Source organism: Oryza brachyantha, chromosome 1, assembly GCF_000231095.2.
Source record: "Oryza brachyantha chromosome 1, ObraRS2, whole genome shotgun sequence".
NCBI classification, from domain to species: domain Eukaryota; kingdom Viridiplantae; phylum Streptophyta; class Magnoliopsida; order Poales; family Poaceae; genus Oryza; species Oryza brachyantha.
Window position 1 is genome coordinate 23,542,534 of NC_023163.2, and position 19,159 is coordinate 23,561,692.

The following is a 19,159-nucleotide window of genomic DNA, read 5'->3' on the forward strand; positions in this document are numbered from 1 at the left end:
CAAGATGCTAACCATTTCTATCCAGAAGTTAGAATATCTGCATCTTTTGCTTATGTTTGGCAGGCAAGTAGTAACAGTCCCCTCTACTATATAAACTCATTCCATGTTAGACTCTATATCCATAGCTCCTACAAGTCATATATGTTCATCACCAAGTGTGTTCCAGCCTAACGACTTTACTGTCACTTATTCCCTCATTCATTCATATACATGGATTATTCTAATTTGCGACGCCAAGCTGCATCCATGAAAAAGAGCCTCTTTGATCAGGCCAGTATCCTATTCTCTGGAGTTTTTTTCTTTTTTATTTTTTGTCTCCCAACTATTTATTGTCAGGGTGTCTTCAACCATATTAAGTATTACGCAGGAAGGCTCCTACTTCTCATTCCGTTATCAGTGTCCTAGTACCCTTTAATTTAGTTCTTTGACAAAATGCCTTCTGATTCAGCAAGTTATCTTTGATTCAGGGCTACCTAGATGAGCAATTTTGTCAGGTGGAAGATTTACAGGATGAAGCTAGTCCTAATTTTGTGGAAGAAGTTGTTACTTTGTTCTTTAAGGACTCAGGCAGGCTAATGTCAAACATTGAGCAAGCTCTGTAAGTAGTACTAGTAAAAGATAGTTGAACTTCCATAATCAGTAACCCTTTTTTACTGAAAATATGATCTGTAGAGTTTTAGACTACACAGGAAGTAATTGCTAGAGGACCTTTTTCTTGAAAACAAATTGCTAGAGGACCTGATTAATAGAGATCCGAAAACACTGCAGGGAGAAGTATCCAAGAGATTTCAGCAGGTGGGATGCATATATGCAGCAACTAAAAGGCAGCTGCTCCAGGTAGTTCCATAATTGCTTCTAGGTTATATGTATAAATCTTTGTTCTGGTGCATATGACGCACAAAGTGTGTCAGATTCAGCAGCGAGGAACTTTTAGTTCATTGTTGCATGAACCATGGCAAACTGACATGACTACAGAGTATAGCTAAGCATCTTAGGAAGCCAAGGCACTTTTTTTTTTTTTGCCCCATCTCTTTCTTTATAAAGGCTTACGGACTACAGTTAATTGGTTGTCATTTCTTCTCACTTTTGGTTTATGTGAAAGTGAAACCACCCTGTTAAGTTTCTTGCTCATAAAAGCTCCGCATGCATGTCACTGAAGTTACAATAAAGCTTTAAGTAAACCTCATACTGCAGAGAAACTCATCTGCTGACCACTAAATATGCATGGTGTTGCCAACTAAAAGTTCAGTGTGTAGCCATCAACCTTTTTGAAGCATCCCTTCCTTCTGATCTCATTTGACATGATGTTGGGAAAGCATGAGACTCTAGATTATTTGTTTTTAATTTGATGTACCATTGATCTATCATAATTGACATTACACATCTTGGTGCAGCATTGGTGCTTCTAGGATGAAGAACGAGTGCATGTCGTTTAGGGATAGTTGTGGGCAAGGAAATGTTGAAGGGTATCTCTCTCCCCCTAAATATTGTTATTTACATCTTTGTAAACTTTTTCTCCATAACTCATGTTTTAATTTACTAAATTAAAACACTATGTCACTTCTCACACTACTGTTATTTTTTAAAATTGAACAATTATGTTCCCATGATAAACTGTACTCCATCTGTTTTATATTATAAGATGTTTTGACTCTAAGTAGATTCATGTATCAATTTATATGTTTTATATATATGGCCAAATTCATTAGCATCATATGAATATGAATTTATAGATGACCAAAACATCTTATAAATTGGAATGAAGGTAACAATTATTTACACTTCTTAAGATACTTTGTTATGCAGCTGCATGAGGTCTTTCCAGAAAGTGAAGCGGGAGCATGCTGTCCTGAGGCAGAAACTAGAATCCTATTTTCAGGTAACCTTCACCCGCCACCTATTCTGTTGCTGTGCCATGAAAACTGAACATTACTCACGGCTCATGTATACCTGAATGTGTAGCTGCTAAGACAAGCTGGTCCGGCTGGAGCTGCCACCAGGCCTGTCATGTAAGAACCGGATTTTCACATTCTGCAAGGCGCACTGCTGTCCCATCTTCTAGGATATGCTGGTCCTGCTGACAGACTGTATAATATGCCAGCATATAAACTGTATAGCCTGTCGGTACCCTACGTCTCTATGGCAATAACCAATGGGTGTGCCACAATTAAATACTGCGTATGTTGAAGTATCAAAGCAAAATAAACAATATGAGAGACTGAATGTATTACGGTGTAAGCACAAGTATCAAAGCAAAATAAGACAATACGAGAGACTGATGTATTACGGTGTAAGCAATACGATCATGAAACATGTGATACTATCATTTACCGGGTAGTATAGCTGCAGTGCTCTGATATTACGATATCTGCTCATATCTATAGTCTTCTCCTATGTCGTGTGGCTGTGTACTTTCACCCTTATTTAACCAAAATATTTATTTTTAGAGTTACTTTTAGATTAATAAAAATAAGTATATAAAAGTTTTACTTAAATTATTTTTTTTGGTAAATGCACCGTTCTGCGAAAAAGCCAAAAGGTGGTCTCGTTTGGTAGGTGCCTTCTATCTATCTATCTAATTATTCTATTATAATATAAAATTATCTATATATTATTCTATTATAATATAAAATTATAATATAAAGACAACCCGAAAAGGACGCTCCACGTTCGCTCTGGGGGCTAGAAATTACCACATTAATCAGAGAAAAAAATGTACCGTTAGATCATGGTGGGACCAGATTATAACGGTGTAGATTAATCGGAGAAAAAATATATCAGAGAAAAAGAAAAAAATACGTACCATTAGATCATGATGGGTCCAGATTATAACGGTGCAGATTAATCGGAGAAAAAGAATATGAGGACGTCCCAAAGCCTAGATGATGCAATGCTCTGAGACATGTCAGCGCGAAATATCTAGATGGATGTGGTCTCAAATTAAACCCAAATAATTACGGTAACCATCCAACCTCATCGCAGACCCGACATGTCTTGAAGAGGGCACTACAAAGGCTCTAAGCCATCGGATATGAAATAGAAGACATAACCATTGGAATAGTCACGCCAGTCATCTATGTCATACGCCCGTCAACCACTCGATGGTGGCAACCAAAAGCGTACCCCAGAGACTCGATCTCAACAAAGGCATATTTCCCGGTTATCTCAACCATTTCAAACCCATCCTCATGTGGGACTAGTTGCCCAGGAATGCAACATAGTCTCACATAACTCATCTCAAGCACTATATCCAAATCATAAGTGGTCCTAAGCATAAAGCATAATAGTCTTAATAAGTTCTAAGTAGTACTTGGCGACAAGCCATACATATTGGTTCATGCGGAAAGCGTGCTACCCAAAAACCCATAGGCAAACCGGCTAGGGTAAATCCCTAGTTAGAACCATCCTGGAAATCACAAGCTGCATCAAACTCCTCATCCAAACAGTCAATACCTGCAGTAGGGTCTGAGCCAAAAACAAGTAAAAGAAAGTAAGAAATCAGTACATTAATCAAATTAATGTACTGTCAAGTCGGTGACAACCCTAGCATGCTACATGTTGGCCATATTCAAGGATAAGTTGTGTATAGGTTAATTTGCGTAAATGCCAGTTTTAGTTCACAATATTTTTTCAACGGAATTTTTTTTAACAATAGTATAGAGTAAGTAAAACTTGTAACATAAATGAATAAATAACACACGTCTACCCCTCAGGGTAGATCATCACCATTTACCATCATATCATCACCATTCACCGAACTTTACCCAAGTTCACCAACAAAACATTCCAACCATTTTTCAAGTTCACAAGAGTTTATCAAAATCACAAACTATACTCATGACACTTCACCAAGCCGCTCATGACCGTGAGCACGGCTAATCGATTAGTTTTAGACTCTGCAGAGTTTGTACAACTTTTAAGTCCACATGATATGGATCGCTCTAGTTTATCCGATACCCGTCGGTATCGCCACACTCTACACATTGAGTGTGACCTAGAGGTCATAACGAAACCGTTACATTGTTTATTGTCTAGCCTTGCACCAGCACGATGTGTGTTTTACCCACGCTACTAGCAAAGTAGCGTCACTAGGTAGCGAGCCCACGCTTTAACCTAGCGCCGTAAGGAACCCTACCCGGAATCCCTCACGAGGCACGGCACCGTTGTATTGGACAGACTGCCCGCTCAAATCATCACATACCATATGTTGTTAATCCATTTCAACAAATCACAATCCATAGGAAGTTCCGATAAGTTACCAAAACCTGGTAACTCATACTCTTCGGCCTACCAAGATGCAAGGCTAAACTCTAAACAACTTAATAGGTTAAGGCCAGCACATACTTAGCACATGCGGTTTGTACTGTTTTCATTAGTTGGTGACATAGAGTGAGGTCCTTAATCGACCCCGGGCGAACGCTCCCCCTATCGGTGCACATCTACTACCATATGTACACCACTCGCCGCCCAAGTCTAAAAACAAGTTTTCTCCATTTTCTTGTTCACAATACTCACACATTTAAAATTCTGTCCAGCAGCATCAAAATAACCTTTTTCACATATAACATTTATCAAATTGAGTAATTTGTAAGGCGGTAACCGAATATATAAGCATATAGCGGCAATATAAGCATAGCATAATCCCAAATAACACAATAATTATATCCAAGAGAACCCTATGGTTACAACCAGCAATGATTCAATATTTCAAGGTGTGTTATGCAGCAATTAGGTCATATCTACCATTCCCATATTTATATAATTTCTTTTACTAAAATTAATACTAGCTAACGTATGCATGTTTGCAATAGAATCATTTAGCCCAATAAAACATAGGATCAAAGTGGTCAAAGGAGGGGCTGACTTGCCTTCGTCCGCAAACACCTGAACCTGGTCTTCAACAAACTCACCCTCTTCTTCTTCGACGTATTCTTCCTCTATTCAAAATACGCGTATACGATAAATACAAAAATGCATAAAAACCAAAAATGCATGAGGCTTATGCAGTGAGTGTGTGCTGGTCTCAGGTGGCCTCTAGTGAAGAAATTTTTATTTTATCACTTTGTTTTACAGAGATATGCATTTAATAATTAAAAAGGTTTAAAAAGGGCTAAGTTTTATTAAGCAACATTTTTGTACATAAGTGAAGAAAATTACTTTTACAAAGTTACAGAGCATGATTTTAGAAAATTAACAGAAGTGGTTTCACAATTTTTAGAGCTATTTTCAATTTGTTATGGATTTAACAAGCTCTAGGAGACATTTAGGGAAAAACAAAAATAAAGGAAAAGTTTGTACAAAAGTACCAAGTTTTATAGTTTTCTAAAATAGTTCACAGTTCCACGAAGGTAACAAAACTGATTTCACAATTTTCAGAGTTAAAATGAATTTTCTACAAAATTTTGAAGTTCTGCTCATTCTCAGCTAAAAAAAATAGAAATCAGTTTTCAAAATTTAATTTCAGCCGGGCCCACATGTCAGTGAATGGCGTTTTCTGAAGTGAGGGGCGTTTTGCAGAAAGGCCCTCGGAAGATAGGAAATCAACCCGCACTCCCTTGCTACAGTAATATGTGTCTAGGCAGTTTTCGGATAGGCGGCCTTCGGTTGGGCGACGGTGCATGTTGCTATTCTTGATTGATCCGGCTAGAATGAGGCATGAAATGAGTACCTAGAGGTTCCAGGGAGATTACAACACGGCCGGCCGGGGAGGAAAAGTGTCGACAATGGTAAGGGCAGCGGTGACGGTGTTGTGCTCGACGCGAAGGACGTCGGAGAGGCGGCGTTGCTCGGTGGTGTTTCGTCTGAGCACAAGGGTAAAATGGGTTCACTGAGGGATGCTAAGAAGGATGACGCGGACGGTTTCTCGTGAGACTCACCAGGGAGGGATTAATGGCGACGTGGGCTCGCCGGCGCCGACATGGGCGCTCGCGTTCCGGCCATCCCAAGGGGTTTCCTTCCCGGAGTTCGCTTGGAATGTGAAGAGGCGAGGTAGGAGAGCCTGCTGGCGCGAGGGCTGGTTTAAAGGTGGAGTTTGGACGCGGTGCCCGTGAGCTCGGTCCATGGCCTAAGCTCTGCCCCTGCGTTCTCGAGCCGTGCGACGATGGAACAGGGCGGCTGGGCGCGTCAGGACGTGTGCAGCGTGCCGTGGAAGAGTAGTGGAGGAGGAGATTTGGTCTGGGCGCGGTGATTTGGTCGGAACGACCTCATCTACCTTCAATGGAGTGGTACCCGGGTGGTGATTGGAGAGAATGGCGCGAGGTGGACGATGGGTATGAAGACACGGTGTCTAGACCCACCAGCAACGTCGGCTAACATCTTAGCTTCGTGGAGAAGGCCCGACATGGCATGGTGGGAGGCTAGGGGTGCTATTTTCTCCACTCCAAAGAAGACGCCCGCCAGATGTTCGACGAAATGCTTACAAAGACTGAGATAGGGAGAGAAGGTGGCTGGTGCTATGATGGGATTTCTTGGGCTTCCATTGGCCATGGGGGGCGGTGGAGGCTGTGAGGAGAGAGTGGGAGGCTGCCATGTGGGTCCTAGGGGTGTGGAGCCCACTTGTCATTGAAAGAAATTTGAAATCTGGCATGAAGGCTAAGTAGAGTTGGCTGCAAAGGATTTTTGGAGGGTGAGAAGAAATGGTTAGATAGCGATCTAGCGTGTGCCACTGCTCTTGGTGTTAGAAGAAAGTTAGTAGAAGACTTTGGCTGAAACAAAACTTTTAAAAGAGGTTTTTAAATAAATTTTTCGAAGAGAGCAAGTTTGAATCTACTAACAGTTTTTTAGGATTTTGGAGAGATTAAAATAGATCAAAGAGATAGCAAACCTTAAAGAAAAATTTTGAAAATTTGAGGGTTGATTTCTGACATATCAAGGTATTTTTCAGAATTTTTGTAGAATTTTTGGATGCATACAAGTATCATATTAATTGTTTTTGTGACTCTAGGTCTATTATTGCATGTGATGATGAGATGATTAAGATCCAAAAATAATTAAAATCACTTCCAACCACATGATGCATTTAAGTTAAATTTAGTTCTTGGGTTTACGGGCTTAGGTATGTTACAAAGAAAAAATATATAATATTAGATTGGAAAACAGGAGAAAAAATATTTTGTTGCCATCCGTGGACGGACGATGGACTCCTCGCCACGCCCCGCCTGCCTATGTGTAATTTTTTTTTTTTGAGGAACTGCCTACGTGTAATTTGAAAAACAACTAACGAGATTAGAAATACAATTTAGAAATTAAAAAAATAAAGAACAATAAAAAAGAGTCCAGGTGTAAATACAGTTTAGAAAAATTTAAATCTCGATTAAAATTTTTAAAAATAATTAATATCAAGGAAAGAGTTCATCTATAAATATAATTTGGAAATTTCGGTTAAAACAGATTAGAAAAAAATTTTAGAATTAAAATAAAGAAAAAAAAAGTCCATGCATAAATAAAGTTCTAGAGCCTAGAAATTACGAAAAGACGAAAAGAGAAAAATAAACTATACCGTTAGATCACGTTGATCTATTTTTTAATGGCCAAGATCGAAAAGGAGAAGTATATAGAAAATTTTATGTTAAAGTTATAGAGCTAATCAATCGGACTTAACCATGAGAGAGACAACATAATAAAAAAATACTAACAGTACCAGCCATACCGGCCATAGTAGCAGGCACATGGCAAAACAAATATCACATCGTTTGATGATTTTTTTTTACTAAAAGTCATCCGATCAAATATTAGTAAAAATTCTGAACATTATTCTTATGTAAGGAATATCTATGCGATTATGCGATTATGCTATGAGAGCTAAAAAAGAAGGCTCCACGTTTGTCTTATAAAAAGAAAAATCTACACCATTATATCATAATATATCTAGATCGTAAGATCTATATCTGCTAAAAAATAAAAATTCTACACGGTTAGATCATAGTATATCTAGATCATAAGGTCTAGGTCTACTATAAAAATAGAAAAATTATGCACTATTAAATCATGATGAGTTCAGATTATAATGGTATAAATTAACCATTAGATCATAATATATGTAGATAAAAAATAATTAACCAGATCGAGTGATCAACCACCCTAAGACTCGGTACCAAAAGCAGCTCCAAAGCCGTCTTGCTCGCAGTCCATGTCCATCGATCTGCAGTTGCAATAAACGGATCTGACCCTAGGAGCACCGTAAGATCTACCGTACGGATTGTGGATGCCAATTTTCTATTATATAGATATTAAATATAGTTAAAATGGATAGCAATCAAATGAAGTAAACAATATATATTAATATGTTTTTAGACTTTAGATAACAAAAGTAAACAAAAATTAAATATACACTAAATCTAGCCACGCAAATGCGTGGGCCACATGCTAGTTTCGTTCATGAGAGACATATCGTATCACATCACGAGTGAACAAGGAAAATGAACTGTACAGTGTTTGTGTTGGACTTAATGGCCTGATGCTGTTGTTGCTACCTGTCATAAGACGGATGCAGAAGCTTCACGCTTGGGTGTATATACGGAGAGTGAAACGGAAATACAGACTGGGGGTGGATACACAGGGCATGTCTTGCGGGCTTCACATGGGCATGCCTCTGGGTTATGCGAAGCATGCTAAATCAGAATAGTTTTTCGTTTTAAAGAAGCAATTGGACCTTCAGTACCTGTAGCTCGGATCCTCAGTTCCCTAAACATTCTGAGAAACTATAGTATAGAATTCAAAAAATGAATTAGAAGCTATAGCAGTAGAATTTATAAATCAAACGCTGCCTCTTTTCCCACTTACTCCATCAAAACCGTCTAGATCCGATCGAATGGTTCACACAGACGTAGAATAGCAATCCAGTTTAGGCTATTTTATGATCAGATCAAGATAGACAGACCCTTACGCGAATTTACATGTGCAGCCCTCCCGGCGAAATCATCCGGCGCCGGCGACCCGACGATGATCGCCACGGATGGGACGGATCGGTGGATGGAGAGACAGATAGGGCAAACGAGTAGTGGCTGGCCACCAACACTGGCCGAGCAAGTATTTTGTATTTTTAATGAAAGGAACACGACCAAGCAAACGCGAGAGGTTTGGAGCAGGGAAGCCGTGCCAGCACGCACGCACGCACGCACTCGACGGGATCACGGGAGCACCAGACCAAAGTCGGCCGCTCGGGGGTACTCCCCTCGACGTGACGAGCCACCCGCCGCGCGTGCCGGCCATCACCCGGGCAAGGGAATTATTATTTTAATATCTTAAGATCGCGGCAACGCATCAGACCATATGGCGGCACCGGTCGGGTGAGGTCTCGAAGATTTTCTCGGGGGCGAGCTGCACGCACGGCGGTGTACACTGGTGCGGTGCCGTCTCGTGTCTGCTGGGAGCGCCGCGTCCCGAGAAAGCACCAAAAAAAGCACCTCCCCGCCCGTGCCCCGTTGCTGTCTTGCAGAATTTCCCCAGCGTGCCCGTCATCTGCAGCACCCGCTGCACCCCTTCCTTTCCCTTTTGTACACGTTGCGATGTTGGATCTTGGATCTTGCAACGCCATGCGATACTCCTACAGTTCTACTACGTACGTACGGCACCAACTCTGATTTCTGATGCGATTAAGATCATCTAGTATAATTACTGGTAGCTGATTGCAGCTGCTTGCCTTATTATTTTGTTTATGTTTATAAGTCAACAATTAATTTTTTAATCTTAAGTTTATAGTTGTTTTATCATAATTTATTTTTTAGCATATGTTTTTATATTGCTAAAAACATGTATATAAACTTTTATTTGTAAATTATTTATTATTTATAAATATAATTTTTGTTTTTTTGTTAAAATAACCAAATGATGACCCTAGTAGGAAATTGCACCGTAGGCGTGAAGTTGTTGGCTTGCACGTTTCAGGCATGAACTGAATACTGTATTTTCTTCCATTTCCAGTTAAAAGCTTGTCAGTAAATCATGCGGTTAAAAACCTCGTTACTCCTAGGAACGGTAAGGTGACGCGAGTTAAAAGCGTTGAGAGGACGGTACAGTAAGTCAGTACTCGAGCAGCACTACACTGCCCGGGCTTAACGCGCACGCGAAAACAAAAAAATCAAACCCCCAACTAACCACCGGAGAAAGAGAACAAAATCAGCAGCAGAGGTAGCTGCAGCAAAAGCACAGTTTATCCAGCAGCACGGGGAAGGAGAGGGAGAAGAGGACGACGACGAGGAGGAAAACCCCCAAAAGCCCCGGAGCTCGCGCCGGCTCGCCTCCTGCATTGCCTCGAGGCCGCTCGATCCGGCCGGCGCCGGGGTCGCGCCGACGCTGCTCCGGTCGGAGGGCTCGATCTGGGCCTGGATCGGCCGGCATTCCCGACCTGCGCGCGCTCCAGCCCCGGCGGTGAGGCATGGGGACCGTGAACGGCGAGTATGAGGACTTCGATGCGGGTGAGGCCGTCGATCTGGGATTTTTGCTTTTGTTTTCGCTGCGGGGTAGTGGCTCAATTCAAACTGCGGACCTCAAAGTTCGGATCTTTCAAGTTAAATGCTTCTATGAAAAAATCGCGAAATGGGAGGCCTGGTACTACTCAGTTCATGTCAAGTTCCAAGGTCACTTCTGGAATCAAGCTTGCCCAGTGTTTAAATCGAATAGAGTGCCCATTTTGCCGGTGCAGCGTGACGAAGTTTTTTCTTTCATTTTTCAGAATCTCTCTTCAATTTTTTTCTTTTCCCGGGAGGCCAAATTACGATCTTTGTTCTTAAAATGCTATTTTTTTTACAGTAACTGTAATGTGGGATCTCTACGCATCTCTTTCGGTTGTTTCCTTATATGACACTTTCCCCCCACCAAATTCCAGCCAATCGGCGCGCTGAGGTGATAGATTGGCTCGGCGGATTACTGCCGAATTTTGATTTGCCGTTGGATTCTTCGGACGAGGAGCTGCGGGATTACCTCATTGACGGGGCGGCGCTATGCTATATTGCGGACAAGCTCATGCCCGGTGTTCTGGAGGTGAACTAACTGAACTGATACATATTTATGTAAGCTGGTATATTAGCTCGGAAATGATAGATATGCAAGCTGCTCTTGATGATATGACTTCGTTTGCAGGGGATGTGGGGTGGTTATGCATCGGACCAACGGTCAAATGTCAAGAAGTTCCTCTCTGTTGTTGCAGAGATGGGGTTGCCAGGATTCAGCGTAAAGGATCTCGAGGAGGTGAGGCTGCTCCAGTAATGTCAAGTAGTTGTTGCTATACATTAGAATTATGATACTAGCATATGTCCAACTTCCAACTAAACTAAATGCTATGATCTCCTTGTTATGGTGTACTCCAAAATAATTAGCATACTTGGTGTCAGTGCTTAGTGTCTTATTGGAAAAGAAACAAGAACTCTGATCTTGTTGGCATGGAATAGTTTTAATGTCTTATGTCGTCACCAAGATGATAATCTCTACATATTCTCTATGAAGTTTCCTTTTAAGTTTGCTGACTGTTGATTGAACAGCAGCACTAAATCTGAAACTACTAAAAATGCTGAAATGTATCCACAAGTACAAGAAATGTGCAGAACCAGGGTGGTCTTTGATAGCTAGATCTTAGTACTCTGCTGTGGAGTTCAATTCAGCCTAGGAAGCAAGTCGCACAAAGTATCCACTAAAATGAACCTCGTTTGTTGGATGCTTGCTCCTACTGTTTATGGTTATCAATGTACTCAGATATTCATAGCAGGCAGAGAAAAAAAAGATTTGGATTGAATCAGATTAACTTTATGATTGTCAATTGTGTCTGTAGTGCACAACCTTACGATTTTCTGTTGCCATGTCATATTTTGTCAACTCTGGTCTGTTTGATGATTACAGGGATCAATGTCTTCTATAGTGGAATGTCTCTTAGCTATAAAGGACAGTGTGACTACACAATTGGGTGGACATATTTCTAACTGTGCTACTAAGACTCCAATCAGAAGGAAACTGGAGCTTCGAGAAACTGATGGACCTGTACTTTCAGTTGCCACACCAGGGAGAAGATCTCCTGGAGAGGAAAGAAGAAAGGGTTTCTGGGACCCCAAGTCCCAGCAAAGAAGCCCTCTTCTCTCAGGTGCACACATGCCCTTTATTTTTGCATCAGATGTCACAGATAATGACTTGGTATCCGGAATTCCAAACAAACAATATTAGCATGTATTTCTCTGCTGCTGATGGTAGCATATTACATATTGTAATTATGAAAACCTGACAAATCATGGTGACTTCAACTTGACTTCCATATCCTGGTACAGTTATACTTATAAAACTGTTAACTTCTGTTATTTTATGAATCAAGTAACATTTACATGTTTCAAGCTGTGCTTCTTCCCTTCAATTATGACATATGAGCCTAGTGATGTTAATATATGGTTATGTTTTCCTTCCTTTGCAGGACAAATGGTCAACGAGGTTGTCCAATTTAAGCAAGGATCCTACATGGATCTTCCTGCTGCTAAGATCTCAGAGATGCTGCATTCAAATAGTTTAGATGTACGCATCATGTGTCCTAACATTTCAACCTTCTTTTCCTTTTTTCCCCTGGCTCGTAACCTAATGATTATATACAATCTTTTCCCAGAATGCCCCAACCCAGTCACTTCTTAGAGTCGTTAATGGCATTCTGGATGAAAGTATTGAGAGGAAAAGAGGAGAAATACCACATGTATGTCCACTTCTTTCTGGCTTCCGTTATTTTTTATGAAATGCTAGCGTTTTTTCTTAATCTTTTGTTATTGATGACTTGTCTTGCTTGTCACAGCGTGTTGTTCATTTACTAAGGAACGTTATTCAGGAGATTGAGCACCGAATTTGCATTCAAGCAGATCACATTAGAAACGTAAGTCTAATATTAGTTTTGAACTATCCCCATGTTTTTCCAGGTGGACATAATACCTGAATCACATCACTTGTTTCACAGCAAAATAGCATCACCAAGACACGGGAGGATAAGTATCGTTCAAAAATTAAAGCACTTGAAACATTGGTAAATGGAACAAATGAAGAAAATGAGGTAAAGAGAGAAGTTGCTGATAGTTCTAGATGCTCGTCAGAGTTACTCCATTGTTGTAATACTGACTATAACTATTTGGTTCCTTCTTCAGATAGCAATAAATCGGCTTGAGGTAGTTAAGGTATTCAAAGTATCTCCATTTGTTTTCTTTATGTTTTATTTCTTTTTTTCCCTTCAAGCATACCTTTTCCAGTCAGTATTCATAAATACCTTATTTAAAATAATTAACACCACGAATTTGGACTGTATAAACTAAAATTACATGTGATATTCTATACTACATATTATCTCAAATAAATCTTTTACACTGCTTGCATTATTATATGTTAGGATAAAAATATTATACATGTGTATATTTTTTTTCTTATAGGTAGAGAAGACAAAAATTGATGAGAAAAGAAAACTCGGAGAGCAAGACATGATTAGGCTGATGCGAGAAAAGGAAAATGCAGAGACTATAATCAATAGCCTACATCAAGAGATACAAGTCATGACTAGGATGCATGAACAACTCCGCGAGCAAATGGAAACAAAAGCTAGGCAGATGGAGGAACACTTAAGTCTAAGAGCTAAGGAGGCTGAATTCTGTCTTATGCAGTCAAAAAAGAAAGTTGAAGAAGTTGAGGCTGCTTCTCAACTAAAATCACAACTCTGGAGCAAGAAAGCAAACATTTTTCAGAGTTTTATGAATAACCAGAAATTGTGTATTAAGGTATGTTTAATTTTGTGTTCTGAATTATCTTTATTTCTATTTTGATTATATGTGTTTTTTTATTGTCAAACTATTGTAGGATATAAAGATATCGTCACAGTCCATTAAGCAGGAAATGTATGCCCTTCAAATGACATGGAGAGATGAAATATCAAATATCGGTAATAGGGTTTATCCCCATGATAAGTGTATTTGTATTGTACCATATAAGCATATTTTCTTTCTTGATCTTATTTTTCAAACTTTTGTAGGACATGATCTAAAAGGTTTAGTAGATGCTGCTGAAAATTACCATAAGGTTCTTGCTGAAAACCAGAAGTTATTTAATGAAGTGCAGGAATTAAAAGGTTATTTATGTTTTCTTAACACTGTTATCCATGTACCCATATGAAGCACATTCTACGGATATAACATTCTTATGTACTTAAATTTTTGTTATTTTGCTATCAGGAAATATCAGAGTGTATTGCCGTGTCAGACCATTTCTCCCTGGTCAAGATGGGAAATTAACTGCAATTGATTATATTGGTGAAAACGGTGAGATTCTTATTTCAAACCCCTCCAAGCAAGGAAAGGAGGGGTATCGAATGTTCAAGTTTAACAAAGTGTTTGGTACACATGCTTCTCAAGGTATATCCTAATAAGATCAAAATTCAATTAAAAATAACTCAATAGTGGTGGACTGTTGAATATTTCTCACTAGCTTTTATTTGATAACTGACAGCTGAAGTTTTCTCCGATATCCAGCCTTTGATTAGATCAGTTCTTGATGGATTCAATGTTTGCATTTTTGCATACGGACAGACTGGTTCAGGAAAAACATACACAATGGTATTAACTATTGTTTAAATAATTGAGGACAACTAACCTGATTTCCAACCATCATTGGAATATTATTGGTTGACTCTTTCATTCTTTTCTCTTTAGAGTGGACCAGGGACATCAAGAAAAGATTGGGGTGTTAACTATCGTGCTTTAAATGATCTGTTTGATATCTCTCTAAGTAGGAAAAATGCATTCTCATATGAGGTGGGAGTGCAGATGGTTGAGATATACAATGAGCAAGTCCGTGATCTTCTATCAAATGACATTGCACAAAAAAGATATCCTTTTTGTATATTCTATTTTAAATTGACACTTCTGTCCTTACTTGAGCTATTAGTATTCACATAGGTAAACATGTGAAATAAAGGTCTAGCATGTTATCCTTAACATATATAAACACTTGGAATTTGGAGTACCTCTCAGCCTAATGGCCTTGTCGTCCCTGATGCAAGTTTACACCCTGTCAAATCAACATCAGATGTACTAGACTTGATGGAGATTGGACAGTCAAATAGAGCAGTTGGATCAACAGCTCTAAATGAAAGGAGCAGTCGGTCCCACAGGTATACATGTTAGACTCTTAACAAATGTTATCCCCACAGAAAATATTATAATGTACCTATTCTAAAAAATTCTCTTGTATGCAGCATTCTAACTGTGCATGTTAGAGGGCTGGACATGACGAATGGATCTACTTCTCGTGGATGCCTACATCTGATTGATCTTGCTGGTAGTGAGAGAGTTGAACGGTCCGAAGCAACTGGAGATAGATTGAAAGAAGCACAACATATTAACAAATCCCTCTCTGCTCTTGGAGATGTCATTTTCTCTTTGGCTCAGAAGAATGCCCATGTGCCCTACAGAAACAGCAAGCTGACTCAAGTTCTTCAGAGCTCTTTAGGTAACATAGTTATTGCTATATGTATATGTAGGCAGATTTACTACTTCACCTAACTTCTACTCTTTTGTAGGTGGGCAAGCAAAGACACTAATGTTTGTTCAAATAAACCCTGATGTGGAATCGTATTCAGAAACCATAAGCACTTTAAAATTTGCTGAAAGGGTTTCTGGAGTCGAGTTAGGTGCTGCAAAAAGTAACAGAGAGGGAAAAGACATAAAAGAGCTGCTGGAACAGGTACGTTCCATCATTTCAGCCTCAAATTAATCCCAAAATTCACGTGCACTTCACTTGAACTATAAACCCTGGCAAGCACTTAATATTCAGCTTCAGAGATAATTTCTCTTCTGCTGAACTGAAATAAAAAATGAGCATACATTGTTGGACTTTAATAGGAGCAGACATATAACTTAATTTATTTTATAGCACTTCGTGCTAATATTTGTTAATATATTTTGCTTAATACCTTCTTCACCTTTGATTATGAATATTATCCTGTCTTGACTTCAAATGTGATACTGTCTAGGTTGCATCTTTGAAAGATACAATTGCACGGAAAGATATGGAAATCGAACAACTTCAACTCCTTAAATCGAAATCTCCCAGTACATTGATAGACAGAAATAGTAGTAGCTTGCTCAGACAATCTACTTCCTCTACGGGATTGTCATCACTTCCTGCAGCAACTCAACAGAATCAACCACTATCAGGTGAAATATTGTTGAAGTCAAGTGATAGAGTTCCATCAAATTCTCAAAATTATATTTCCTCTATTTTTTTTATTTATCACTGTTGATTTTTGAATCTAAGTTTGACTATTCGTCTTATTTAAATTTTGTGCAAACATGCAAAATTATATGTCATGCTCAAAGTTCACACCAAAATAATTAATAATTATGTAATTTTTGAATATGACAAATGATCAAAGGTAGATCCAAAAGTTAACAACTTTAAATTAAAAAAAAGATACTACAATTTTCAATGAAAACAATACCAGTAACACTTCACTGGCTAATGCAGGTCCTGCAGGATCGGTTGAAGCTGAAGCTGAAGCTGAAGACAATGCATCTGACGACGGCTGCTCCGGAGGAGAAACTGAGTGTTCCGCTGGTGGTGCTTCAGAAACGACAGCAGAACGAACGTATGTACTCATTCTGTTCTTCTCTACTTATGCCAAACCATCGTGCACTTGTGATGAACCTTTTTCCATCTCATCATATACTGACTTAAAACGTCATACATTTCTTTTGCTCCATATGCATCCACCAAAAGCATGTCCTTTTGTTATTTGTTTAAGAAAATACTAATGCACTTGATTAATGGGTTCTCTATGATAATAGGCTTAAAGCCCCATCAAGAATAACCAGATTTTTTCTCACAAAAAATGGTCAGCCATCAGCTGCTAGACCAAAACCAAGGGAGGCTGTTCTGAAAACACCAGGTATGTATATACCCCAAAAGTATTAGCCAGTATCTGCTACTTGCCTAATTTAATAAGTTTGTATTGATTAACCAGGTAGCACAAAATCAACTATGGTCCAGGCGGCAGGAGGATCCTTAGCCAAGCCTTCCAAAAGACGGTAGAGGTAGAATCCATGAAGCATCCATGCAAGTTTGGCAACTGTGATGTAATTCAAAAGTAAAAATGTTGTGCTGAAACACACGAGGGTAGTTTAGGAGGTACTGCTGTGTTGTCTGTGTAAGTTTCTTCAGAAGACTCGACTTAACGTACGTTGGTTAATACGCATGATAAGCAGCGAGTATATTCGTACCATTGTTGTCACGGCTTTCAAGCGGTAATTCCGTGGTTTGTTTTGCTATATCGGCGGTCGCGTCGTGCTTGCTGTGAGAGGCCTGGGAGTATCATCCCGTGGTTTGTAGGGGTGGATAATGTCATGACGAGCCAGCTTGACTCGGTAAGGCTTGGCTCATTTGTGTATGGTATCTTAGCGAGCTGGCTTGGCTTAGCTTGTGCTCAGCTGGTTAACGTCAACAAGCTAAAAGTCTAGCTCAACTCGGCTCATGATTTGGCTCATTAACGAGCTATATCTCAAATATCTCATTTAAATTGTATGACATAAGAATAGACAAAAAGCTAACAAAGGGCTCACTAGTTTGGATATGATTATAGAACTAAGCACTAGTTAATAAGTTAAAAGTATTGTGATCTTAGATACATAGGAGCTAAACGAACAATAATATTATATTTGCTATATTATTATAATAGCATTAACCGATCTATCCTAACTACTTCACGTGTTTCAGAAGTAAGCATTTGGAACTTAAATTTGTGCCAAAATATACGAATTTATAAAATTATTAACAGTGCTACTGGTCACATAAATTATTTTATATTTGATTTTTTTTATTTTATCCTTTTTCTACCATTTCACCATCCTCAGTTCTTTATTAAGAGCAATTTCATAGTCTCTAAGTATGTACCAAGAGACACCATACCAAAATTTCAGTGTAAAATTTATTACCTTATAGTACATAAGGTACCAAGAGGTATCAAATTTATATAAAAAAAAGTACCTCCTGTACCTTCTTAAAAATTGTAAAATTGTTTATTTATAGACGCTACAACTATTTTTATCAAATCCTTAATATCTGCTAAACAATCAAGAAATATTTATATTTTGGAACAAAGTTAGTATGCCGCTGCAATGTTAAATCTATCCCACCTATATTGTTGTCGTGTCTGAAATGAATTTTGATATATGTTTATGTTTCAAGTGCATTCACCCTCATATTTTTACTTCTGTTTATACTTATAAGCCAAAATTTAAATTTTTAATCTTAAATTTAAAGTTGATTTTGAGTTTTTAATCATAGATATTTTTAATATTAGCTTTTAGATGGCTAAGAACACATATAAAAATTTTATTCGTAAACTATTTTTTGTTTGTAAACATGCCATCCCAAACGATTGCCCCTTGCCTCTGCATTTGTCCATAGACTGAAAATTACTTAAGTCCAAAAAAAGAATGAAAATTACCAGCGTTACGTACATACCGAATGTGACCTATTTCACTGTCCATTCATACTTTGTCCATCCATCCTAAATTAAGATCGTTTTTATTTCAAAACAAGTTCACTTTTGAGTGACATTGTATTGAAGGTTGTGATAATAAAAAACATATGTACTCAGAGTAGATGGTAAAGTAAAAGATAATTGCCTTGAAATTTGATAAAATAAAGTGTATTTTAGTTTTTTCTATATAGATATGTGTGGGATAGGTGAAAAAATAAAGTTATTTTTGAAAAAGATGGACTACATCGGATGCTCATTCCTTGGACTCAGACAGTAGTAAAGCTGTTCTGCAATAACTGAATTATGAAACTCTCAAATTAGAGAGATTTACTTCAGTACAATAAAAAGTAACAAAAACAACAAAAAGTACCTCGAGGTACCGGTACCAAATCGTTTCTGATCGTTGGGTCTAACAGTGCACATCCTACTCAGCAAGATCCAATGATGAGAAATGATTTGGTACCTCAAGGTACCGGCACCTCAAGTACTTTGTGTTGGACCGGAGCAAATATCTAAATTAGGACACTGTGCACTGACTGATTTCTCATTAAACGTAACCTGTCTAACCGCAAGAAAAAAGGACCAACATAACAAACCTTCCTGATTTAAAGCAGTTTAAACAAAGTAAAGCACTTGCTGTTCCAGAACATCTTTGAAAGGATGCAAAATGATATTTGGAAG

General features: G+C 38.7%; 2 protein-coding genes across 2 annotated transcripts; both read left to right on the forward strand.

Moving 5' to 3' along the window:
• Positions 1-131: 131 nt before the first annotated feature.
• On the forward strand, positions 132-2,369 carry LOC102709136 (pseudo histidine-containing phosphotransfer protein 1). The gene is made up of 6 exons (XM_015832843.2): positions 132-270; positions 468-598; positions 769-837; positions 1,395-1,466; positions 1,807-1,879; positions 1,963-2,369. The coding sequence occupies exons 1-6, from the start codon at positions 211-213 to the stop codon at positions 2,011-2,013; spliced, it is 456 nt and encodes a 151-aa protein (XP_015688329.1). The 5' UTR covers positions 132-210; the 3' UTR covers positions 2,014-2,369.
• A 7,739-nt stretch (positions 2,370-10,108) lies between these two features.
• LOC102711479 (kinesin-like protein KIN-14C) lies at positions 10,109-17,218 on the forward strand. The gene is made up of 22 exons (XM_006644630.2): positions 10,109-10,415; positions 10,826-10,980; positions 11,080-11,187; positions 11,833-12,070; positions 12,392-12,489; positions 12,578-12,661; positions 12,758-12,835; positions 12,917-13,009; positions 13,101-13,130; positions 13,380-13,721; positions 13,801-13,882; positions 13,973-14,068; positions 14,172-14,351; positions 14,446-14,552; positions 14,649-14,824; positions 14,945-15,109; positions 15,194-15,447; positions 15,518-15,681; positions 15,971-16,154; positions 16,465-16,585; positions 16,785-16,885; positions 16,961-17,218. Exons 1-22 carry the CDS (start codon positions 10,376-10,378, stop codon positions 17,026-17,028), a joined length of 2,964 nt encoding a protein of 987 aa, XP_006644693.2. The 5' UTR covers positions 10,109-10,375; the 3' UTR covers positions 17,029-17,218.
• Positions 17,219-19,159: the final 1,941 nt, after the last annotated feature.

Excerpts from the sequence above, each read along its gene's own strand:
- LOC102711479 (XM_006644630.2), top strand. The coding sequence starts at position 10,376 with ATGGGGACCGTGAACGGCGAGTATGAGGACTTCGATGCGG. Across the intron at positions 14,069-14,171 it reads TGAAGTGCAGGAATTAAAAG|GAAATATCAGAGTGTATTGC; the intron begins GTTATTTATGTT and ends TTTTGCTATCAG. Across the intron at positions 15,448-15,517 it reads AGTTCTTCAGAGCTCTTTAG|GTGGGCAAGCAAAGACACTA; the intron begins GTAACATAGTTA and ends ACTCTTTTGTAG.
- LOC102709136 (XM_015832843.2), top strand. The coding sequence starts at position 211 with ATGGATTATTCTAATTTGCGACGCCAAGCTGCATCCATGAAAAAGAGC. Across the intron at positions 599-768 it reads TCAAACATTGAGCAAGCTCT|GGAGAAGTATCCAAGAGATT; the intron begins GTAAGTAGTACT and ends AAAACACTGCAG. Across the intron at positions 1,880-1,962 it reads AACTAGAATCCTATTTTCAG|CTGCTAAGACAAGCTGGTCC; the intron begins GTAACCTTCACC and ends CTGAATGTGTAG.